We start from the raw sequence: 23547 nt of genomic DNA, 5'->3' as shown, positions 1-23547 counted from the left end.
CGCGGTAGACTGATTCCTTTAGGGATTTAAAAAAAGAAAGAAAGGTCTACCAAGAAACTCCTTTCTTAAGTTTTTGTTTGAGGTCTTCAGTTCTATCTATCTATCTATCTATCTATCTATCTATCTATCTATCTATCTATCTATCTATCTATCTATCTATCTATCTATCTCTATCTATCTATCTATCTATCTATCTATCTATCTATCTATCTATCTATCTATCTACCTACCTACCTACCTACCTACCTACCTACCTACCTACCTACTGTTCTGTCTGGGTCACTCCAGAAGCCAATACCAACCCAAAAAGAGAAGCCAGACACACTGGGAAAAGGCAAAGGCAGTTTTATAAAATTCAAGAAAAACACAGGTAACAGAAAATGTCCTTACAAACAGGAAAATGCTGTATCTTCAGATATATCCACGAAGGCAAAACTCCATGCAGCAATACAGAATTCTTGCTGCCAAGCCAAGGCTGTAGATAGCAGACCTACACCTCCCACGGGTCTTCCAAAGCTGCTGGGCCACAAGCCAGGAACAGAGATGCCGAGAAACAAGACAGGATAACGCAACTCCAAACTGATAACACTCCACATGGCTTCAAGGGCTTGCCTGCCTTTTAAACCCTGCTAAGGAGGACCACACCCAAACCCAGCTGTTCCTAATTCAGTGCTGATAATACTTCTTTAATTGCTCCTTTCTTTGATCTGACTGTCTCTGTCGCATGTCAATGACGGCTTGTGCGTCATCACCTAATGACTCCAAGCTCCTGGCTGGGGAGAGCCCCCTCCGGGGCTCTCATGCTGTTCTCCTTCATCCCATTCCTGATTTTCCTCTCCCCCGTCCGACTGTTCAGCCCCCTCCTCTTTGCTGTCCTCCTCCTCCGGGCTTGGGGCCAGCAGAGACACAGCTGGTCCCTGAGCAGCCTCAGGCTGAATCACAACACCTACCTACCTACCTACCTACCTACCTACTTATTTATTTATTTATTTATTTATTTATTTATTTATTTATTTATTTATTTATTTATTGGATTTATATGCCATCCCTCTCCGAAGACTCGGGGCGGCTAACAGCAATCATAAAACAGTGTACAATAGTAAGCCAATACTAAAAATGAATTAAAAACCCCTTAATATAAAAAACCAAACATACATACAAACATACCATGCATAAAATTTGTAAAGGCCTAGGGGGAAAAGGAATCTTAATTCCCCCATGCCTGGCGGCAGAGGTGGGTTTTAAGTAGCTTACGAAAGGCAAGGAGGGTGGGGGCAATTCTAATCTCTGGGGGGAGTTGGTTCCAAAGGGCCGGGGCCGCCACAAAGAAGGCTCTTCCCCTGGGTCCCGCCAAGCGGCATTGTTTAGTTGACGGGACCCGGAGAAGACCCACTCTGTGGGACCTGACTGGTCGCTGGGATTCGTGCTGCAGAAGGCGGTCTATTACGGCTATGTTTGTCCATGTGTAAGTTGATGTGGTTGCCAGGGGAGTTCTAATAGAGGGTCAGGTAGCCGACTTGAACTTTTATGTTTATGAAATACTGCATTTAGTAAGAGTTATTTGTAATAGCTAAAGTTCTACCAGAAACCAGAACACTCATCATTCCACTTACAAAGAATTGTAAACATTCTTTAGCACAGTCCTACAAGTAAGTGACTGATGCTCTCATCCATTTCTAGTGAACAAATTCAATAGGTAGAGATGTCCTCTAAGGTGGAAAGGACCATGTTTTGTATTTTTTAGACTGGAGAAGGTGGGGACCACGGTTTCATATCATTAACAAGCCAAACAAACCAGAATTGTATGCATTTTATTAAAAGAGTAAAGCAATTAAATCTTTTCCCCAATGTATGAATTTATCTTTTTCTTCAAATTTAAATGCTGTGACTTTCAGTTGCTTTCTATCTCATTTGTATATATTTGGTAAAATTCTAATTATATATAATTCAAGATTATCATCAGTTTTATAGAAGAGTTGCATGGAGAGCACCATCTAGCAATCTGCTTGGGTCCTTATAAAAATGGCCAAGGTGAGTCTCCACCAGTGATGGGCCATGAGCCGGAACGCTAAATTGTGCTCGCCGCCAAGGCTCGTATGTTCTTGCGGGACCAGCGTGATTTTGCTGCTGCACCTACGGTATGGAGGCAGGTAAAACCTCACCGAAACACGGGCGCAATTTTGTTACCTCCACAGGTGCAGCAGCAAAATCATGCTGGTCCCACAAGAACTTATGAACCGTGGCGGCGAGCACAATTTAGCGTTCCGGCTCATGGTCCATCGGTGATGGAGAGCCACCTTGGCAATTTTTATAAGGACCAAAGCAGATTGCTAAATGGTTTTTCAATAGAGATAGTTTGCTTTCCCTCAGGATTAATTATAGAATAACATTTGAACATTTATCCAAAATGGACCCTGTACCTATGGGAATATACTAGGAAGAAGGACGAGGAGGGGAAGGAGGAGGAAGAGGAAGATGGAGGAGGAGGAGGAAAAGGAAGAAGTTCATAAGACCATAATTTTCATACCTGTGTCTGGTGTCTCTGTTTCTTGAATGGAGATTCACGCAAAGGCAAAAGTGCAATAAAAAAAAAGATGAAATAAAATGCAATCACATAAATGTATTAACAGGAACGATCATAAATATTTATTTAGGCAAGTAACATATTAGCCATCATGCATCCTATTGAATCCGTATAACAATCGTAATGGAATTTATTTTTAAAAACTTCCTAAAGAAACAGAAGGATGAGCTTTTAAAATGCAAGAACTAGTTTATTTCTATATATTCTATGCGATTCACTTTTATTTTGCTAAATACATGTGCAAAAAAGCAACAATAATGATAATTATAATATATATATATATATATCCAACATAAAAAACATATAGCCCCTCCCTGGTACAGAGCTGAAGGGATCAGGTCTGGTGGCCTAGAGGTTAATTCTCTGCCTTACCAGGCAGAAGCTGCCGGATCAAATCCCAGTAAGGGTGTGGCTAGCCGATGAGGCCGAAATGGTGCCATCCTAGTCTCCCTTAATTTTAAAATTTCAGCAAAAAACATTTGATATATTTTTTGCTGAAATTTTAAAACATGTGTCACATATACAATATAGTTTGTCGGCTATTAATAAATTAACTGCCTTGGAAAGCACCCTGGGTTGGGCCAAGAGGCAAAATAGGAGCTGTGATGTTCCTTCAATATACCAGGGTGATTTGACACAAAAATATGTAACCCTTCCCTGGTACAGAGCTGAAGGGATTGGATACTGTCGCCTAGAGGTTAATTCTCTGCTTTACAAGGCCAAGGTTGCAGGTTCAAGTCCCAGTGAGGGTATGGCTAGCTGATGAGGCCAAAATAAGGCTGAAATAGATCTATCCTAGTCTCCCTTAATTTTCAAATTCAGCCAAAACATGTGACATACATACATACATACATATACATACATATATATATATATATATATATATATATATATATATACACACACACATATATATGTACACACACACACACACACATATATACATACATACATACATACATACATACATACATACATATATTAATATGTAGATTGTTCTGAGTTCGGGTTTTGCCCCGTGTAATATTTTGAGTATTTGTAATATTTTACACGGGGCAAAACCTGAACTCAGAACAATCTACATACATATACTCGTGAAAATCTACGAAAACAAACATATATTAATATTATTAAACAGTGAAATGGTTTGCCTCCAGAGGTAATGGGTGCTCCATTACTGGAGGTTCTTTAGAAGGGATGGAACAACCATTTGTCTCAAATGTTGAGTGTCTCCTCTTGAGCAGGTGTTCCTTCCAACTCTATTACATTCTGTTCACAACTGGAGTCATCTAAATAGGAGGGTTATCTGGAAAGTAAGGTTACAGGGCACGTAGCTCTTATGGAGAATGTTCATGGGGGAAGTTGGTATAACTATCATGTAGCGGGAAGCCAGCGGAAGTGAACGAGCAGTACCAGTGGTCAGTAGATCGTTGACTGGCATTTGGTGAAGGTTAGAGATGAACATCCTCAGTCTGTTTCCCTCCAAGTGCGAAGTGCACACCTGAATGCTAAGGGCATAAATGCTGCTGCAAGAGTGCCCAAGAATTGTGTGCGATGGGTGTCCAATATTTTTCTTGCCGATTGCTGAGTTTTGAATTTTTTGGCTGAAGGAGAATGGGTATGGCGCCACTACATTGATTGACACTTGCTCTCTGGAGTGTGGTGATAAGCCCAATTTCATCCAGTTGAGAAAAGCCTTGCCTTCAATCTTGAAACAGTCAAGAAATTCTTGGGAGGCACTCACTCTGTCGATTTTGTGCGCATCAGTAAGCATCTTGGGCGCCCTTCACAGGAGCATTTATGTCCTTAGCATTCAGGTAGCCTACTACAGTGGGCACTTCGCACTTGGAGGGAAACAGATTGAGGATGCTCAACTCTAATCTTCACCACAACACCAGTCGATGATCTACTGACCACTGGCACTGTTCATTCGCTTCCACTGGCTTCCCACTACACAATAGTAATACCAACTTCTCCCATGAACATTCCCCATGATAACTATGTCCCTTGTAAACTTACTTTCAGGATAACACTTGTATATAAGTTGTGAAAGATGCCAATTGTTTTTTTTAAAATATTTTTATTAATTTTTCTAAGACAAACGATACAAACAACATTTAACATTTAAAGGAGCTACCATTGCTCCGCTAAGCATAGAAGTGTTTTGACATGTTATTTCCTTAATGTAAAGGGGCCTTTTTTTGGCTTCAGAAAAGAGGAACGGTGATACAACCGATACCCCTTGTATACCCCTTGCTGAGGATTTTAATACATCTCTCCTGTGATATCTTTACCTTAGTTCCAGGATGCTAATAGAGTTTCCCGAAGGAACAAGCCTTCGAACAAAGTTGAAGTCGCCAATGTAGATGCTCCCATCGGGGCCGGATGCAAGGGCCACAGGTGCAAACAGTTTACTACTGTGGGAAGGACCATTACAATTGGTGCAGGAAACACTCCTCTGGTGCCCGTTGCCCATGACGGTGGAGATCACTGCTGGCTGCTGTGAGATGAACATGTTCTCTCCATTGCCTTTATGGACAATCCCTGTTATTGGCGAAGCAAATAAAGGCACACACATAGACTCAGAGGCAGGACAGTACAATAACAGTTCATTCGATTCTTTCTGCAGTACTGCATTTTTTTGACTATGTTGGTATGTCTTGGTATAGCTAGGTTATGAGACCTTTGACATACACTGAGCAGAGAAATTTAACAGAGTGTGGATGTGTGGTAAAGCCAAAGAAAAAGACACAGACTTAGTTATGCTTAATAAGTACTATTTACATATATACAAAATAGAAAGAATCCATAACAAGCACTAAGCCATCCAATATAATAAGCACTAAGCAAAAAAACTCCCCCCTCAAAGCAAAGCAAAAGCGAATGAGCGTTAAAGCATAATTGAGGCAAGGAGTACTGGCGCCCTCTTATGGCGAACCAGCCCAAAATATTTAAAGTGATAATACAAGAGACTACAATAGGTAGTTTAAAATGGTAAACCTTAACAACCATATACCTTGTACTAACAGATATAAGATGCACTGGTATATAAGATTGCACCAAGATTTCAAAGAGGTCAGTAAGGAAAAAAATTTTTTGTCCTGCCCAGACCCCAGAAGTACTCTGCAGGCCTTACAAACCCACTGTGCACCCCGTTTCTTATAAAAACAAACCTGTTTTTTACCCATTTTTGCAAAAAAACAGGGCACACAGAGGGTCTGGGAAGTCTGCAGATTGCTCCTGGTGGCTGGGGGAAGGCAAAAACACCCCCATTTTTACAAAAAAAACCCAGCCCATTTTTCACAAAAGTGGGATGCGTGGTGGGGCTTCGGGAAGCCAAAAATGGCTGTATTCGGTGTATACAGTAGTCCCTCGCTATACCGCGCTTCACCTACTGCGGCTTCACTTCATCGCGGGTTTCTGAGGAAGTCGATTGGCAGATTTAAACAGCCCGCCGAACTCGATCGGCAGGTTTTTTTTAAAAAAAAAAAATATCTAAAATTGTAAATACTGTATTTAAATACTGTATCTAAAATAAATACTGTGTGGGAAGGGTTTATAAACACTTAAAACAATGAAAACTTACCAAACAATTACAATATAAATACTTAAATAAGTACTATCAGTCGATAAATTCCCCATCGCGGATTTCACCTATCGCGGCCAGGTCTGGAACGTAACACCAGCGATAGGTGAGGGACTACTGTAATACCTTCGGGACCAGAATACCTTTGGGACTGCCTTCTGCCGCACAAATCCCAGTGACTGATTAGGTCCCACAGAGTTGGCCTTCTCCGGGTCCCATCAACAAAACAATGCCGTCTGGCGGGACCCAGGGGAAGAGCCTTCCCTGACCCTCTGGAATCAACTCCCCCCGGAGATTAGGACTGCCTCCACCCTCCTTGCCTTTTGCAAACTCCTAAAAACCCACCTCTGCCACCAGGCATGGGGAAATTTATTCCCCTTGGCCGTCCCGTTTTATGTATGGTTTGTTTAGGTATGACTGTTTTCAAATGAAAGGTTTTAACTGTTCTGTTTTTAATCATTGAATTTGTATTGTGTATTGTTGTTGTGAGCCACTCCAAGATTTCCGAGAGGGATGGCATACAAATCTAAATAATAATAATAATAATAATAATAATAATAATAATAATAATAATAATAATAACAACAACAACATCATCATCATCATCATTATTATTATTATTATTATTATTATTATTATTTTTTGCTGGTTGCAAGGTCCCAAAAGGGACTTGCATGATCCCAAGAGGAAATAGGAACTGTCATAAATAGGACTTAGCTGCCAAACATCTGAATTTTGATTGCATGACTGCAGGGATGATTTCAATGGTTGTAAGTGGGAAAAGGGTTAATAAGCTACTTTTTTCAGTGCCATTCAACTTTAAACAACCACTGATTGAACTGTTGAAAATCCAGGACTACCTGTATCAAAGTTTTCTTTTTAAAAAGCACAACTAAAGCAAGTGATACGAAAGACGGCCATTTGCTTGACCCTATCAGAGTTCAAACTGGGGAGAGCTGCCAAAATTGCTATTTCCGCCTATATCTTGGGGTATAAATAGTCTCATTCTCTCAGAACCCCACAATAAACAAGAAGAGTATTCTGACCTAGGTTTCATCAAATCACGAAACAGACTCCTTGTCCCCCAACATACACCCCCTCTTTTATTTGGCTAATGTGAATTCTTAGCATTCACATACAGCAAAGTGTCTACGGAGAGGGGCGGCATACAAATTAAATAAATAAATAAATAAATAAATAAATAAATAAATAAATAAATAAATAAAATAAAGTTCCAGCAAACAGTCTTTCAAGGGTGAATTGCAACAACAGACTTAATCAGTCCTTGGATAGTTGCCAAGCCGATAGCTTCCAGGTTATAAGGCTGTATAAGGAAATACTTGGTAAGGAAAACTCAGATAAGCAAATCTTCTTATATGATTTTTTAATGCCGCCCTTCTCCTTAGACTCAGGGTGGCTTACAACATGTTAGCAATAGCCCCTTTTTTTAAACAGAGCCAGCCTATTGCCCCCACAATCCGGGTCCTCATTTTACCCACCTCGGAAGGATGGAAGGCTGAGTCAACCTTGAGCTGGTGATGAGATTTGAACTGCTGATCTGCAGATCTAGCAGTCAGCTTTAGTGGTCTGCAGTACTGCACTCTACCCACTGCGCCACCTTGGCGCAAACTAATTGTCTCCTGCAAACACTACTCCCCTTTCTCTCCTATTTATTCTGTGTGGGAGGGGCTATTCAGTGTGCCTTTACTCCCAAGTTGACCTCTGTTCCTTAATTGTTCCCTTCTGACAACTCTTCACATGCGCATATCGGGAACAGGCTCCAGCTGTTCTTCAGCCCTACTTAACTCCAATTCCGAAGGTAGCAGATAACTATCGGACAGCTCTGGGCCCATCTCTACCTCTGTTGCAGAGCACTCATCAGAGCTTTCCCCGGACTCCAGGACTGGCTCATGTTCCTCCCCAACCTCCACACTGCCCAACTCTGCCACCAACTCTGCTGGTCGCTGGCGGGCCTCAACAAAGAGCTCAGAAAGAACCTTATGAGCATTCTTTTATATATGAATAAACCTCCTGGTTGTGTATCTATCTGATTGGCCAGATTACCAGAGGAATTTGTGTTGTTATAAATCAGTTTTTAAGAGGCCACAAAACTCCTTGTGGTTTTATAACACAATTAAATAGTATCATATTGTTTATTTGCATGCTTGTTCGTGAGATTTGAGGCCCCACTTCAGTTTTGTGAATTTTCTTGCATTTTATAGAAAATGCAACATCTATGTCATTACGATAAATGTAATTACAACAATAAAAACCACGAGTTTGCTTAAGCAATATGTAGCTCGTTCTTAACTATTTAAAAAAAGCCCTCCAGAACAGCTCCACTTTAATTAGTTTTCAGGAAAGTCAAAGGAATGTAGAAGGATGTGGAAATGAAGAAATGAGCAGCATTTATGTGAGTAAAATAAGAACCTAGCCTGGAAAAAGAGGAAAGCAGGAGAAACAAACTTCAGATTGCCCTATATGGACTCTAGTGAATAAGAGAAATGTTGTCAGGCTTTCAAGACTGTGTTACTACAGTCAATCAGTAGAATTAAATTCTAGTATCTCATTTGGTGTCTGGTAGAGAGTGGCCTGGTGGCCTGGTGGTAAAGAGGCTCAGCTCCCACTCAGACAGTTGAGAATTCAATTCTAGGTAGCAGCAGATGCTTCTCTCCTAGGGCACAAAGAGAAACTACCTGCTGTGAACTCTGCGTGGCATTAGGAAAGGCATCCGGTCAGTTAATGCTCATCTCCATCCAATGACTCTGATATATTATAATTCACATTATTACAGCCGCAAGGATTTTATATGCACAATTCTGGAAACAGGGAAAAAACCCAACCGTTCTATCCCTTTTGATTAAAATAATGGAATGTGCAGAAATGTCCAAGCTAACAATGGAATTGCAAAACAAGGATGAGACAGATTTCTATAAAGCATGGGACAAATGGTGCCATTGGTTAAAAAAAAGAAATTACTTAAAAATTATTCATCAAGAAAAATATCCAACAAAAACAACTTGTAAAATCTACGTCACAAATCATAATATCAAATTGAAACGACAAACTGTAAACATCGATTGACACAAACTTTAAACTACAAAGAAACTGAATGAACAAACCCTTAAACCACTGATATGTGTTCGCACTAACAGTTACGTCAAAAACATATGGATAAAACTTTAGGGAAAACTACACCACCTATGTGCCTAAACCACAGGCCGCAAAGCATGAAAGCCCCAGCTCTAACGCTGGCCCTCTACACCCTTCTTAATACTCCTCTTTTGCTCCAATTTCCTATCCCTCTTCTCCTTATATCTCTTTCCCCTCTTCCCCAACCCCCTCCCTTTCTTCTTTTCTCCTTTCCCACCTATGTGTACTATATAAGTAAATTATAATTGTTAGAATGTATATTATATATATTTCCTTTGCTTTTCTGTACTCTGTTTTTAATTGTATATATTCAATTAAAAAAAATAGGAAAGGCATCCGGTCAGTTAATGCTCATCTCCATCCAATGACTCTGACTCAAATTACCCCAAATTAAGGGAGTACAGGGTCATAAAATGAGATGGTTTTTATTTTAAAAAATGGTGTCTGTTTCTGAGCAGGTCTACTTTGAAAGGTTGATAGAAGATCATGTCAAATCTCAGCTTCCATGGAAGAATCCATATTGTCCTCGACTTACAAGAATTTGCTTAGTGACTGTTGGAAGTTACACCAGCACTGGAAAAAAAATTGTTAAAGGAATGGGGCATGAAAGAAGGTTCAGATGGTGAAGAAGAGGTGGATAAAGAGATTTAACAGTCCAGAGATTGAAGGAAGTGTGAGAAAGAAACTCAAAATAACCTCACTTTGATTTTGTATAGTAAAAGCTTTCAAGTTTCTATGTTTATACTCTATAACAATACAATATATCTGCAATCCCTGTGCATCTTTCTCTTGATCTTTCTTCTCTTGAAGGGCTTGAAACCAGAGACTTGTCCTTCTACAGTGCCATTTGAAGAAGAGACAGGGTATCTCAGCTCTTCCACATGGACTGATCCATGTCTGAACAAGGTATGTTTCCAAATACAGTGATACCTTGTCTTACAAACTTAATTGGTTCCGGGACGAGGTTCTTAAGGTGAAAAGTTTGTAAGACAAATCAATGTTTCCCATAGGAATCAATGGAAAAGCAATTAATGCGTGCAAGCCCAAACTTCATCCCTTTTGCCAGCCGAAGTGCTCATTTTTGCACTGCTGGGATTCTCCTGAGGCTCCCCTCCATGGGAATCCCCACCATCGGACCTCTGTGTTTTTGCAATGCTGCAGGGAAATCACAGCAGGGGAATCCCAGCATTGCAAAAACAAATGCTTTGCTGGCAATGGAAGTCCGGAGGTGGGGGTTCCCAGCGAAGGGATCATCAGTGAAATCACAGCATCGCAAAAACACCGAAGTCCTCAAAACCCCAACTCTGGACCTCTGTGTTTTTGCGATGCTGTGATTTCATTGAGGCTCCCCTCACTGGGAAACCCTATCTCTGGACTTCCGTTGCCAGCAAAGCACCCGTTTTTGCGCTGCTGGGATTCCTCTGCTGGGATTCCCCTGCAGCATCCCAAAAACATGGAAGTCCAGAGGTGGAGTTTCCCATGGAGGGGAGCCTCAGGGGAATCCCAGCAGCGCAAAAACGGGTGCTTCGCTGGCAACGGAAGTCTGGAAGCGGGGCATCCCAACGGCGGCGGTGGGTTTGTAAGGTGAAAGTAGTTTGTAAGAAGAGGCAAAAAACCCTTAAACCCCGGGTTTGTATCTCGAAAAGTTTGTATGACGAGGCGTTTGTAAGATGAGGTATCACTGTACATTAGATTATGCACATCTAAGACTAGTTAGAACCAGTTAACACTGATTTTTATGCTTTTAAAAAATCAGTTAATAAACAAACCTTCAAGCTGCTAAAATTTTCTTTTTCCTATGAGTAAAGAATACCTATCTGGAATCTCACCTCTGCAGTTAATACGGTGGGTCATATTGTGTGAAAAGAGCACTTTAAAAACTAATCAATCTTAAAAAGAAAGGCGAGAACACATTGCTGTTCATAACAGAGGTAAATAGAGAAGTTTTCTGATTTGGTTCTTTCCAGAAAAGAACCATAAGCTGCAGTACAAATCCAATATTCAGCCTGGAATGAAAGCTGACAGATGTGAATGAAAACTCCAACACCTCCTATAGTGTATTTATCTCTGGGATGAACAATTCCTGATTGATTGTGCTCCCTTTTCACCAGTGTGTGAGAGAAGTGGAAAAAACATCCTTTTTTCTCTTTTGAAAATGCTGGATTTCTTGTTTCTAGGGTTCAAAGTCTTTATCTTCTAAGGTTGGAGTGTATGATGGAAATAATATTGCGGGAAATCCATTTTCTCACCATTAAAGATTTTCAGTATGACTAACTCTTCCAAAGCAAGTGATTATTTATTTGTCTGTCTGTCTGTCTGTCTGTCTGTCTGTCTGTCTGTCTGTCTGTCTGTCTGTCTGTCTGTCTGTCTGTCTGTCTGTCTATCTATCTATCTATCTATCTATCTATCTATCTATCTATCTATCTATCTATCATCTATCTATCTCTGTCTCTCTGTCTTTATGTCTCTATCTATCTATCTATCTCTGTCTCTCTGTCTGTCTGTCTTTATGTCTGTATCTATCTGTCTATCTATCTATCTATCTATCATCTATCTATCTCTGTCTCTCTGTCTGTCTGTCTTTATGTCTGTATCTATCTATCTATCTATCTATCTATCTATCTATCTATCTATCTATCTATCTATCTATCTATCTATCTATCCCTCCCTCCCTCCCTCCATCCTATCCTATCCATCCCTCCCTCCCTCCCTCTCTCCCTCCCTCCCTCCCTCCTATCCTATCCTATCCATCCATCCATCCCTCTCTCTCTCTCTCTCTCCCTCCATCCTATCCTATCCTATCCTATCCATCTATCTCTCTCTCTCTCTCTCTCTCTCTCCCTCCCTCCTATCCTATCCTATCCTATCCTCTCTCTCTCCCTCCCTCCCTCCCTCCCTCCATCCTATCCTATCCTATCCTATCCTATCCTATCCTATCCTATCCTATCCTATCCTATCCTATCCTATCCTATCCTATCCTATCCTATCTATCTATCTATCTATCTATCTATCTATCTATCTATCTATCTATCTATCTATCCGTGGTGGCGGAGCAGGTAGAGTGCTGTACTGCAGGCCACTGAAGCTGACTGTAGATCTGTAAGTCAGCGGTTCAAATCTCATCACCGGCTCAAGGTTGACTCAGCCTTCCATCTTCCAAGGTGGGTAAAATGAGGACCCGGATTGTGGGGGCAATAGGCTGTCTCTGTTAAGAAGTGCTATTGCTAACATGTTGTAAGCCGCCCTGAGTCTAAGGAGAAGGGCGGCATAAAAATTGAATAAATAAATAAATAAATAAATAAAATCTATCTATTAATTAGACTTTTATGCCGCGCATCCCGAAGGACTCAGGGCGGCTTACAATAATAATATAAATATAAATACAATAGATACAGAGCAATAAAATGAAGTTGAATATAATCTAAAGTATGTAAAATCCCATATTAAAAGAACCAAATTAATATAAATTCCATACATATAATCCCATACATATATACCATCCATACAGTGTGGCCCTGTCAGTTGTTAGTTCATGGCCCTCCAGCCCTGCCAGCAAAGACAAGTCTTTGTGGCCTTATGGAAGGCCAGTAGGGTGGGAACAGTACAGACATCGGGGGGGGATTTGATTCCATAGAGCTGGGGCGGCCACAGAGAAGGCCCTCCCCTGTGGTCCCGCCAACCTGCATTGCTTTGTCGACGGGACCTGGAGTATGCCAACTCTGTGTGTTCTTATTGGACTCTGGGAGGTATGTGGCAAGAGCAGTGATGGACTCCTATGGGAACGGTCAGGAACGCAGTTCTTGTAGCAAAATTTGGAGCTCCATCCCAGAGCAGCCAATTTGCACTGAAAGATGTTGAAACAAAATGCATAAGACAGTGTAGTAGTAAAAAGTTTGGTAGCCCATCACTGGGTAAGAGGCGGTAAATAGTCTGGCCCTGAGCTATGTAGGGCTTTATAGATAATAACCAACACCTTGAATTGTGCCCAGGGACTAACAGGAAGCCAGTGTAGCTTGCAGAGCACAGGTGTTATATGGGTATACCAAGGTATACCCAAGGCAGCTCTCATGGCTGTATTCTGGACTATTTGCAGTTTTCAAGGGTAACCCCATGTAGAGCGCATTGCAATAATCAAGACGGGAGGCGATGAGGGCCTGAGTAACTGTGTGCAGAGCCTCCTGGTCCATATACGGCTGCAACTGGTAAACCAGGTGAACCTGGGTGAAGGTCCCCCTGGCCACAGCCGAAAAATGGTGTTCAAGACTCAGCTGTGGGTCTAGGAGGATGCCTAGATATTGGTATCTGCCATTGCTACTAGGGGGAGGAGGAGGAGAAGGAAAAGGAAAAGGAGGACTATAAGAAAGAGAATGAGAAGAATGAGAATGTGAAGAAGAACAAGGAGGAGGAAAGAAAGAAAGAAAGAAGGAAGGAAGGAAGGAAGGAAGGAAGGAAGGAAGGAAGGAAGGAAGGAAGAGGAGAAGGAGAATTATTTGAGGATTGTTGCATTTGGGATTGGGAGGGACTTGAAATGGTCACAATAGCTAGCCAATTGACCATTTGTAGAAGATGCTGGTTGGTGATCCTGGTTATGTCCCAGATGAAGACAATGGGTTGTCCTCATGAAGGTGAACAACTGAAAGAACCTTGTGACAGAAGGATTAACATGCAACAATTTCTTCTTCTTTTTATCATTGTGTTTACTTTGTACTCTACTTTTCCTGTTGGGTTGCAAGTGGTTTTCCTTTTATTTCTTCCATCCCTTTTTCTCTCCTAATTATTGTGGCTATTCGTGTTGGAGGAAGAAGACACCTTTGATCTGACAGCCGTCACAGTTTGAGGGATAATAATTGCATTCGTTCTCCTCTCCCAGCCCGACTGATCTAATCCACTTCTGAGCGATTCCATGTAACCACAGAAAGAGCACGTGTAACATCTATCAAAAGTCCTGCCCGCTGTCTACATATTGCTTTTGTTTGGGCACTAGCAATTATCTTCATCCTAATGCTAATGAGAATTATGAAAAGTTTATCCAGAACTATGGCTACTGCAGATCGAAAAATCCAGACCCAAAAAATCTCAATGAGAACTCCTCCTTTTCCTTTAAGTTTCAAGTTCAAGTTTCAAGTTTTATTGGATTTATATGCCGCCCCTCTCCGAAAACTCGGGCGGCTAACAACAATCATAAACAATGTACAATAAAATCCAATACTAAAAGCAAATTTAAAACCCCTAATATATAAAAACGAAACATACATACAAGCATACCATATATACAGTTGTGACGGCCTAGGGGGAGAAAAAGTCTTAATTCCCCCATGCCTGGCGGCAGAGGTGGGTTTTAAGTAGCTTACGAAAGGCAAGGAGGGTGGGGGCAATTCTGATCTCTGGGGGGAGTTGGTTCCAGAGGGTCGGGGCCGCCACAGAGAAGGCTCTTCCCCTGGGTCCCGCCAAGTGGCATTGTTTAGTTGACGGGACCCAGAGAAGACCCACTCTGTGGGACCTAACTGGCCGCTGGGATTCGTTCTAATTAAAACTAATTAGAAATTGCACGTTCATTTCTCTCGAGTGAAATAAAAATTAACCTTACTTTTTATTTGACTTGAGACAAATGGACGTGCAATCAAAAAGTCTGGCTCCTATTAAAAAGCTTCTCCATCAAATAATGCCTGTAATCACAGATAAGTATGACTACGCTATCGAAGATAAAACTCCCTCCGACTTTTCTTTTCATCATCACCCCCACTGCTAATCCTATGTCCCCCACATATCTCAAGTGACCTGTATGACACTAAACTGCTTTGTCTTTAAAGAGCTCAAAAATTCTTACCAAGGATGGTACATAAAAATTCTTGACTTATATATTGTTAGGATGTAGCTTTGCCTTCAGTTATCGGTACATCCTGGCCCATTAAGAAGGATGGATGAACCATGCTTATTAGCTTTAGAGCTGTAAAGTGTCCTATTATTTCACCAGCAAGGTGCTTTATTTATTTACCTGAGCCTTGCCTAGCTCTTCTTTTCAACTGCTGGTGGTAACAAGGAATAGCTTCAACTGCAAAGCAGGAAATCCCAAGAGATCTCTATGGTAATACGCTCTTGGCTTTTGCAGGCTACATTGCATCAACATTCTCTCGGGTTTATCAAAATCATAGTCTTACACTAGGACTGTCACCCTGGGCGATACTTTGTGAAAGAGGCCATTGCAGGAACATTGATGAATTAGGACTATTAATGTTTCATGGGCCCCTGAAAAGTCTTAAAAAGCTGCCTGGAAGTTCTGAAAACAGGGGATACTTTTAAATTCCCAAGTTCTTTCTTAAGCGCATCAAGAGTTTTCATTGCAGGAAACTTAAAATGCCTGCTCCTGTTTTGTTGTCTATAGATACATTGCCACATGAAATAAATAATATGCTAAACATTAATTGGATAATTACGAAAGAATTAGCAATACTAGTTAAATATGGGGAATTACGAGAATTTAAAGAAATCAAAACAGCAGCTTTGGAAAGCGCTCAAGCAGTAGTGGTATTAGGGTGGAAGGATAGCAATAAATGGACAATCCAGAATTGGTACTGGTACATGGTGGACCACATCCACTTCGAAATTATGGAAATAAGATTAAATAACTTTGATGAAAATGAATTGGAGAAGCTGATGGCACGATGGAATAAGGTGAAAAATTATATCTTAAGTAGAATTTATGACGACAATGTGAAAAATAAATTCCAATCACTTTTTGTATTTAAAGAAATGTAAACCGGAGCTAAGGAAGAAATTGAAACTTATTGTAAATAATTTCACCCCCTAAATGGTGGTGGGGTTTTATTGGTGTTGGGCACGTTTTCTTTTAAGTATTTTTTTGTTGTTGTTGTAATAAAATTTAATAATTTTTTAAAATAAAAATAAAAATAATATATAGATACATTGCCATCATTGTCCTCATCCTATCTGAACATTGGCATTTAATGTCAGAGATAATAAAGAACTAAGCATGGAAATAAGCCACCCTGAGTCCCTGGGGAGTTGGGTAGCATAGAAATTTGATTAACAAACAAACAAATTATTTTATTTATTTGTCATATGAAAATTGCAAATTTGAATGAGAATAATTTAAAAAAACAAAATTAAAATGTGAAAGGGACAATAGGCACTTTAGTGCACTTATTGACACACTCTTAGGAACATTTTAAATGTAAGTGGAGATCCACAGAGGTTAAGGTAGAATTAAAACTGTGAAAGTTAGTAGCTGAAACTACTGAATCAGGGAAGATATTCCAAATTTTAATAACTCTGTTGTAAAAAATTATTATTATTTAACTATCAAGTTTAAAGTGGTTTATATTAAGTTTTCAACTTATGGATGAGTTTATTTATTTATTTTATTTTATATAAATTTGTTTTGTCAAGTACGTATTGGTGGTATACAAAGATAGAACAATACTGTAGCCTAGAGGTTAATTCTCTGCCTTACAAGGCAAAGGTTGCAGGTTCAAGTCCCAGTGGGTATGGCTAGCTGATGAGGCCAAAATAAGGCCGAAATAGATCTATCCTAGTCTCCCTTAATTTTCAAATTCAGCTTAAACATGTGACATAGAACAATATCTATATACATGATACTAGTAAAAGAGAAATATTAGGACAGGGGACGGAAGGCATGCTGGTGCACTTAGAATTTCTTTGAAATTTAGAAGACCAGTTTGCCATAGGCCAGGGTACTTAAGTTAGACAGAGAACTCTTCCCTGGCACTAAAAATCCACAGAAATGACAAGAGCAGTTGACTGTCCTCTATCATTACATGAATAAAGATATTTCTATCTTTGTCTCAGCTATAAACAGCATATAATTAGGAAACACGAAAGATGGCTTGGCTTGAAATAAGTAGTTAGGGCAGAAAGATTTTGCTGACAAATGCCAATAAAATGGGGGGGGGGACGACTTGCATTTGAAAACAAAGACAAATGAAATAAGCCATTTATTTGCAAGCGGCAAAAATACTTTGTGGGTAAAGTTCTGGTTTGCCAACCAAGATTGCATTCTCAGCTTCTTTCCTAGAAATTACAGGCAGTCTCTTGATTTATGACCACAAATGAGCCCCAAAAAATTTGCCCCATTTAATAACCTTTTTTGCTACACTTTTAAAGTCGACCACTTGAGTTGTTAAGTTAGTAACATGGATAAATGAATCTGGCTTCCCCATTGACTTTGCTTGTCAAAAGGTTGCAAAAGAGGAGCACAGGACACTTTAACTATCTGTTGTGGCCTGTCGGTTGCCAGTGGAGCTGGCGGGAGACTGGGGCGATGAGGAAGTTGGGGGGGGGAACCTGGGCCAATTCTGGAGTCTGGAGAAAGTGCTGATGGATGCTCTGCTTCAGATGCAGAGATAGAGCCAGGCTTGTCCAACATTTCCCAGCCAGAGTTGGGTTCCCCCTGATTCAAACCAGTTCACCCAAACCGGTAGCGACCCGCTGATGATGTCATGATGACATCATGGAACCAGTTCGGTTGATAGCATTGCCATCTTTTTAAAAAATTTATTTTTGTGGGAATTTTTAATTTATTTATGTTTTCATCTGAGCATGCACGTAAGTTGGGTATCTGCCACTGTGCATGTTTTCGGTTTAAAAATTTTTTTTCCAGAATTTTTTGCTATTGTGCAAATGCGCCCATGCGGCACGGGAGGAAGCAAGTTAAAACCCACCCCTGTTCCCAGTCACTGGAGAGGCAGCTACATTTGGAGGTTGATATGAGTGGAGAGAAAGAACAGCTGGGGCCTATTCCAGATGAACCTATGTGCAGACCTATTGGGAGAGATGAACAATGACTCAGGAAGCAAACACATGTGGAAAGAGAAGGACAGGGGAGTGGTTGTTGTAGGAGACAACAGTTCATATTCTGAAGATTTTTCCCATTGTGTTTCATGCATTAAAGACTGCTAAAGACCCGGGTTCGCTTGGTGCACCAGTTGCGGCCCTATTTGGATAGGGAGTCTCTAATCACAGTCGTTCATGCCTTCATCACCTCAAGGTTCAACTACTGCAATGCTCTCTACATGGGGCTACCTCTGAAAAGTGTTCGGAAACTTCAGATCGTGCAGAATGCAGCCACGAGACCTATCATGGGCTTTCCCAGATACGCCCATGTTTCATCGACATGGCTTTCCCCAGGTCCTGCCGACCAGACAATGTCATCTGGTGGGACTCAGGGGGAGAGCCTTCTTTGTGGTGGCCCTGGCCCTCTGGAATCAACTCTCCCTGGAGATTCAAACTGCCCCTACCCTCCTCGCCTTCCGTAAAATGTTGAAGACTCACCTTTGCCGCCAGGAGTGGGGGTATTAATCTCCTCCCTCCTTTTTTCACTGACCTTTATTATGTTTATGTTCAGTTGGCGTGTGAATGATTGTATAGCAGATATGTTTTTTATAATAATGTATTTTTAAATTAGTTTTAAAATTTTTTTAACATTAGGTATTGCTTTTATGTTGTGAGCCGCCCTGAGTCTTTGGAGAGGGGTGGCATACAAATCTAATTAATAATAATAATAATAATAATAATAATAATAATTATTATTATTATTATTATTATTTCCAGAATTTAATATGAAGCCTTTCAGCTGGGAGCTCCCAGCTTTTCAATTACCGGTATCTCAAAGAACATAAGATCTGTTAGTGTGGTTAACTCTTTGAAGGACTATTGCCTGGACTTTTCAGTGGGTGGATGCAATTAATTCAAAGAGGTTAAATAAAGAGGGGGAGTTTTTTGTGGCAAGGAGTCTGCTTCTTGCATCTGCTAAGGCTGGGTCAGAACACTGTCACCAAATGAGTTAATTGTCAAGTGTCTGAATTTGATCATGTGATCATGGGAATGCTGCAACGGTTTTGTCATGACAGTTTTTTTCAGTGCCAGGTCACAAACTGTTGTAAATTGAGAGCAACCATTTACACTATTTTTGGAGTGTAAGACTCACTGGAGTATAAGATGCATTTTAGTTTTTTGGGAGGAAAATAGGTATAAAAATCTGCCTACCAGGTATTCATCTGGCTGGCATCCTTAGTCTGGTCACATTATTTATGGACCAGATTACCTCCAGAACCGCCTGCTACCGCATGAATCCCAGCGACTGATAAGGTCCCACGGAGTTGGCCTTCTCCGGGTCCCGTCAACTAAACAATGTCATTTGGCAGGCCCCAGGGAAGAGCCTTCTCTGTGGTGGCCCCAGCCCTCTGGAACCAACTCCCCTCCCCGAGATTAGAACTGCCCCCACCCTCCCTGTCTTTCGTAAACTACTCAAGACTCACTTATACCATCAGGCATCAGGGAGTTGAGATAATCCTTCCTCCTAGGCCATTACAAGTTATGCATGGTATGTTTGTGTGTATGTTTGGTTTTATAATAAGGGTTTTTAGTTGTTTTATTATTGGATTGTTACATGCTGTTTTTATCAGCTGAACATGAGTCTTCGGAGAGGGGCGGCATACAAATCTAATACATTATTATTATTATTATTATTATTATTATTATTATTATTATTATCATTGTTGTTAGCTGCCCCGAGTCTACAGAGAGGGGCGGCATAAAATCCAATAAATAAATAAATACAAATTATTTTATCCCTTCGTTAGGTCTTTAAAAAAAACCTTATTCAGAGCGAATAGCAATGAAAAAAAGTTTGTAAAGATTTAGGGCTTGAAAACAACTTTGCAGAGAGTAGCCATGAAAAAAAGCCTGCAAAGATTTAGGTCTGGAAAAAAACATTCTTTGAAGGAAGTAGCAATGAAAAAAACTGCAAGCCAGGAAGATTGTTAGCATCTTGTTAGGGCTAGAAAAAAAATTCTTCAGAGTAATTAGCAATGAAAGAAAGCTTGCAAGCCGCTAAGAGGGAAGTTCATTAGTACCTCATTAGGGCTGAAAAAAAAAAAGCTTTGAATAAGCTACAATCAAAATATCAGACACACCTAAATTTTCAGCAAGAGATAGAAAAAACTCCAGAATTTTACTTACTAGGTATAAACAAACAGAAATATAAGAAAGATATTTTACATTTAGTTATTCATATAACGACAGTGGCCAGGATAGTATATGCGCAAAATTGGAAGGGGGAAGATATTCCCAAAGAGGAGGAGGTTATTAAGAAAATATTAGACTGCCCTGAAATGGATATGATGACAAGACGGTTAAATAACCAAGAAGAATCTGAATTTTATGTGATTTGGAATAAAGTGTATACATGGATAGACAAAAAGAAGAATTAAAAATGCATATTAGTAGTATGGTTAGCATTTAATTTTTGTGTTTGTACTTTGCTTAGATATGAAGTTTATGTTTTGTTTTGTTTTGTTTTTCATAAGGTAATATAAAATTTCTTCTTTTCACTTAAAGTAATAGGTTGACTTAACATATTAATAATGTATTCTTTTTTCTGCAATGCAATTTGACTTCTTGAACAAGCGTGGTATCTGCAACCCCAATTTTATGTTAAATGTGTGTTTGTATGTTTGTCAATTTTAAGAAAATTAATAAAGTTTATTAAAAAAAGAGTGAGCAAGATCATTAACACTTAAAACATTCTTCGGAGCGAGTAGCAATGAAAAAAAGCCTGCAAAGATTTAGATCTGGAAAAAAACATTCTTTGAAGGAAGTAGCAATGAAAAAAACTGCAAGCCAGGAAGATTGTTAGCATCTTGTTAGGGCTAGAAAAAAAAATCTTCAGAGTAATTAGCAATGAAAAAAAGCTTGCAAGCCGCTAAGAGGGAAGCTCATTAGTACCTCATTAGGGCTGGAAAAAAAAGAAGCTTTGAATAAGAAAAAAAAGAAGCTTTGAATAAGCTACAATCAAAATTTATTTATTTATTTATTTATTATTTGGATTTGTATGCCGCCCCCTCTCCGAAGACACACCCAAATTTTCAGCCTCTTTGAGGGGGAAAAGGTATGTCTTATACTCAGAAAAATACAGCAGATAAAGCAGCTGAAAACTTTGGAAGAAAGAACATTTGCAACTGAAAAAAAAATTATGTAGAATGTATTCCTTCATGTCAATACGGGTCAGCCTAATTTAAATGCAGTGATATTTTCAAAGCCGGAATCACAGCATTAATCATAAACAGATTGTTTTCCTTCACTTTGTCTTGCTCTTTTTAGAATAGATTATTTGGTGAATAATTCATGACTTTTCAGCTAATGAAATTTAAGAACTTCTTGTTTATCCCAGTGGTCAAATTACAGGGCGGGTGGGTGGGTGGGAGAGGAAGAGTTGGGTAGGATTATAACTTTTGATACCCTCTTCCTAATATAAAAATAATTGAGTGTGGGCATTGTAGAAAGTAGCAGAATTGTCTCTCTGAACTAATTTAAGTAGGACTCACTTTTGGGAACGAAAATTGATGGGTTCAATTATTTCACATCTACCTCACTTCATTTTTCCCACCTCTTAAAGTTTACTCTATTCTGCAAGCGCTCACAGAAATATTTCAATCTTGCTTAGCAAATATTTAATTCCTTTCAGAAATGAGACAGTCCTGTTAAAAATGATAAGAAAGAACACAGGTGCAAAGTTACCTAACTAAAATCCACTTTCAAGATTTCGATAACTTGGAATGAGATTTTGAATAGTTTCAAGTTTAATTGGATTTGTATGCTGCCCGCTCCGAGGACTCGGGGCGGCTCACAACATATATAAAAAAGCAATCATAGGTCAATCCAATTAATATACATTAAAAAAAACCCCAATCTTTAAAATTCTGATTTTTTTAAAAAAACGTCCATTAACATTCAGTCAACAAGCATACTAAAAACATTCGTTGGTCAGGGGAAAGATCTAAGGAACCCCAGACCTGGCAGCAAAGATGAGTTTTTAAACTCTTACGGAAGGCAAGGAGGGTGCAGGCAGAGCAAATCTCCAGAGGGAGCTGATTCCAGAGGGTTGGAGCCTCCACAGAGAAGGCTCTTCCCCTACGTCCCGCCAGCCGACATTGTTTGGTTGACAGGACCCTAAGAAGACCAACTCTGTGGGACTTCACCGGTCGTTGGGATTCGTGCGGCAGGAGGCAGTCTCGGAGGTATTATGGTCCTACGCCATGTAGGGCTCTATAGGTCATAACCAACACTTTGAATTGTGTCCGGAAACAGATCGGTAGCCAATACAATCCACGGAGTGATGATGAGATATGGGCATGTCTTGGAAAGCCCAGAACTGCTCGCGTGGCTGCATTTTGGACAATTTGACGTTTCCGAATACTCTTCAAAGATAGCCCCATGTAGGTGAGACATCTTAGAAGGAAAGCAAAATCTGAAAGGAATGGCTGGAAGAAGCAGGTTATGTTCACCAGAAGATCAAATGATCAAAGAGGTAGGTCAACCTATTCTCCAAAGCACCTGAAGACAGAGCAAGAAGCAATGGATGGAAACGAATAAAATGATAATGAAAAAAAGAATAAGGATTATACTCACCACTCTGTGTATTCAAAATGTGGTGCTTGTCCAAGGACCAGCCTCCTAGATTTGAAGCATCCAACTCAAACCCTTGCAACGTCACAGTCCTTTTCTCCCATAGAATCAGATCAGGACAGCTCTCATATTCGTAACCTACTGAGACTGCGGAGAGATAAAATACAACAGATCATAGCTACTAATTCATCAATTTGCCTAGGGAGGCTCTAAGAGCAGGCAACTGGTAGTAAAGTTGTGTTCCAGAGGAAAACCGTCTCACAACGTTAGTGTCTTTGTGTATTTGATTTTGAGTATGGTAAAAAAAGATTCCTGCTATCAGAGTTGGTTGCATAAAAACCAATTCCAGAAGCACACACAGATGTCTGATTCAGCTGGTTTTATTAACTTATTTATAAACATAATAACAGATGAATTTACAATACCATTAGCAGAGTCCTTCATCAATGTAGTTACAAGTAAACATACAGGCAGCGGAGAACAGTTAGTTTCATTTCAGCAGAGTTCAGAGTGGACAGAGAGTACAGAGCCTTAAGCTTAAGTTTTCAGTTTCAATTCTCTGCACAGACTCAGAAGTGTTTAGCTCACATTGGCTGACTTAGTCGCTATGCCTATTCATTGGCTGACCTTGTTAATATGACTCTCCCAATTCATGAATATCTTAACATATGTTTCATCCATTCTTCTTGAGAAGGACCTGTTCTAGTAGCAATGGAGTAGAAGCCATCTTAGAAGGATCAGGAAGAGATCACACACTGAAATTGTGTTGGCACTTCTAGGT

General features: G+C 40.0%; 1 protein-coding gene across 1 annotated transcript in view; it reads right to left on the bottom strand.

The window, feature by feature from the left end:
- Positions 1-23547, bottom strand: part of TENM1 (teneurin transmembrane protein 1) — a 572994-nt gene that overhangs the window by 91033 nt on the left and 458414 nt on the right. Inside the window, exons 18-20 of the mRNA XM_070759727.1 lie at positions 22770-22913; positions 4879-5128; positions 2528-2548 (exon numbers count right to left, since the gene is read on the bottom strand). Coding sequence (XP_070615828.1) covers positions 2528-2548; positions 4879-5128; positions 22770-22913 — 415 coding nt within the window. The remainder of the gene's footprint in view (positions 1-2527; positions 2549-4878; positions 5129-22769; positions 22914-23547) is intronic.

The sequence above is a fragment of the Erythrolamprus reginae genome, chromosome 8 (genome assembly GCF_031021105.1).
Source record: "Erythrolamprus reginae isolate rEryReg1 chromosome 8, rEryReg1.hap1, whole genome shotgun sequence".
NCBI classification, from domain to species: Eukaryota; Metazoa; Chordata; class Lepidosauria; order Squamata; family Dipsadidae; genus Erythrolamprus; species Erythrolamprus reginae.
The sequence above is the reverse complement of the archived record's forward strand: the minus strand, read 5'-3'. Positions and strand labels throughout refer to the sequence as shown.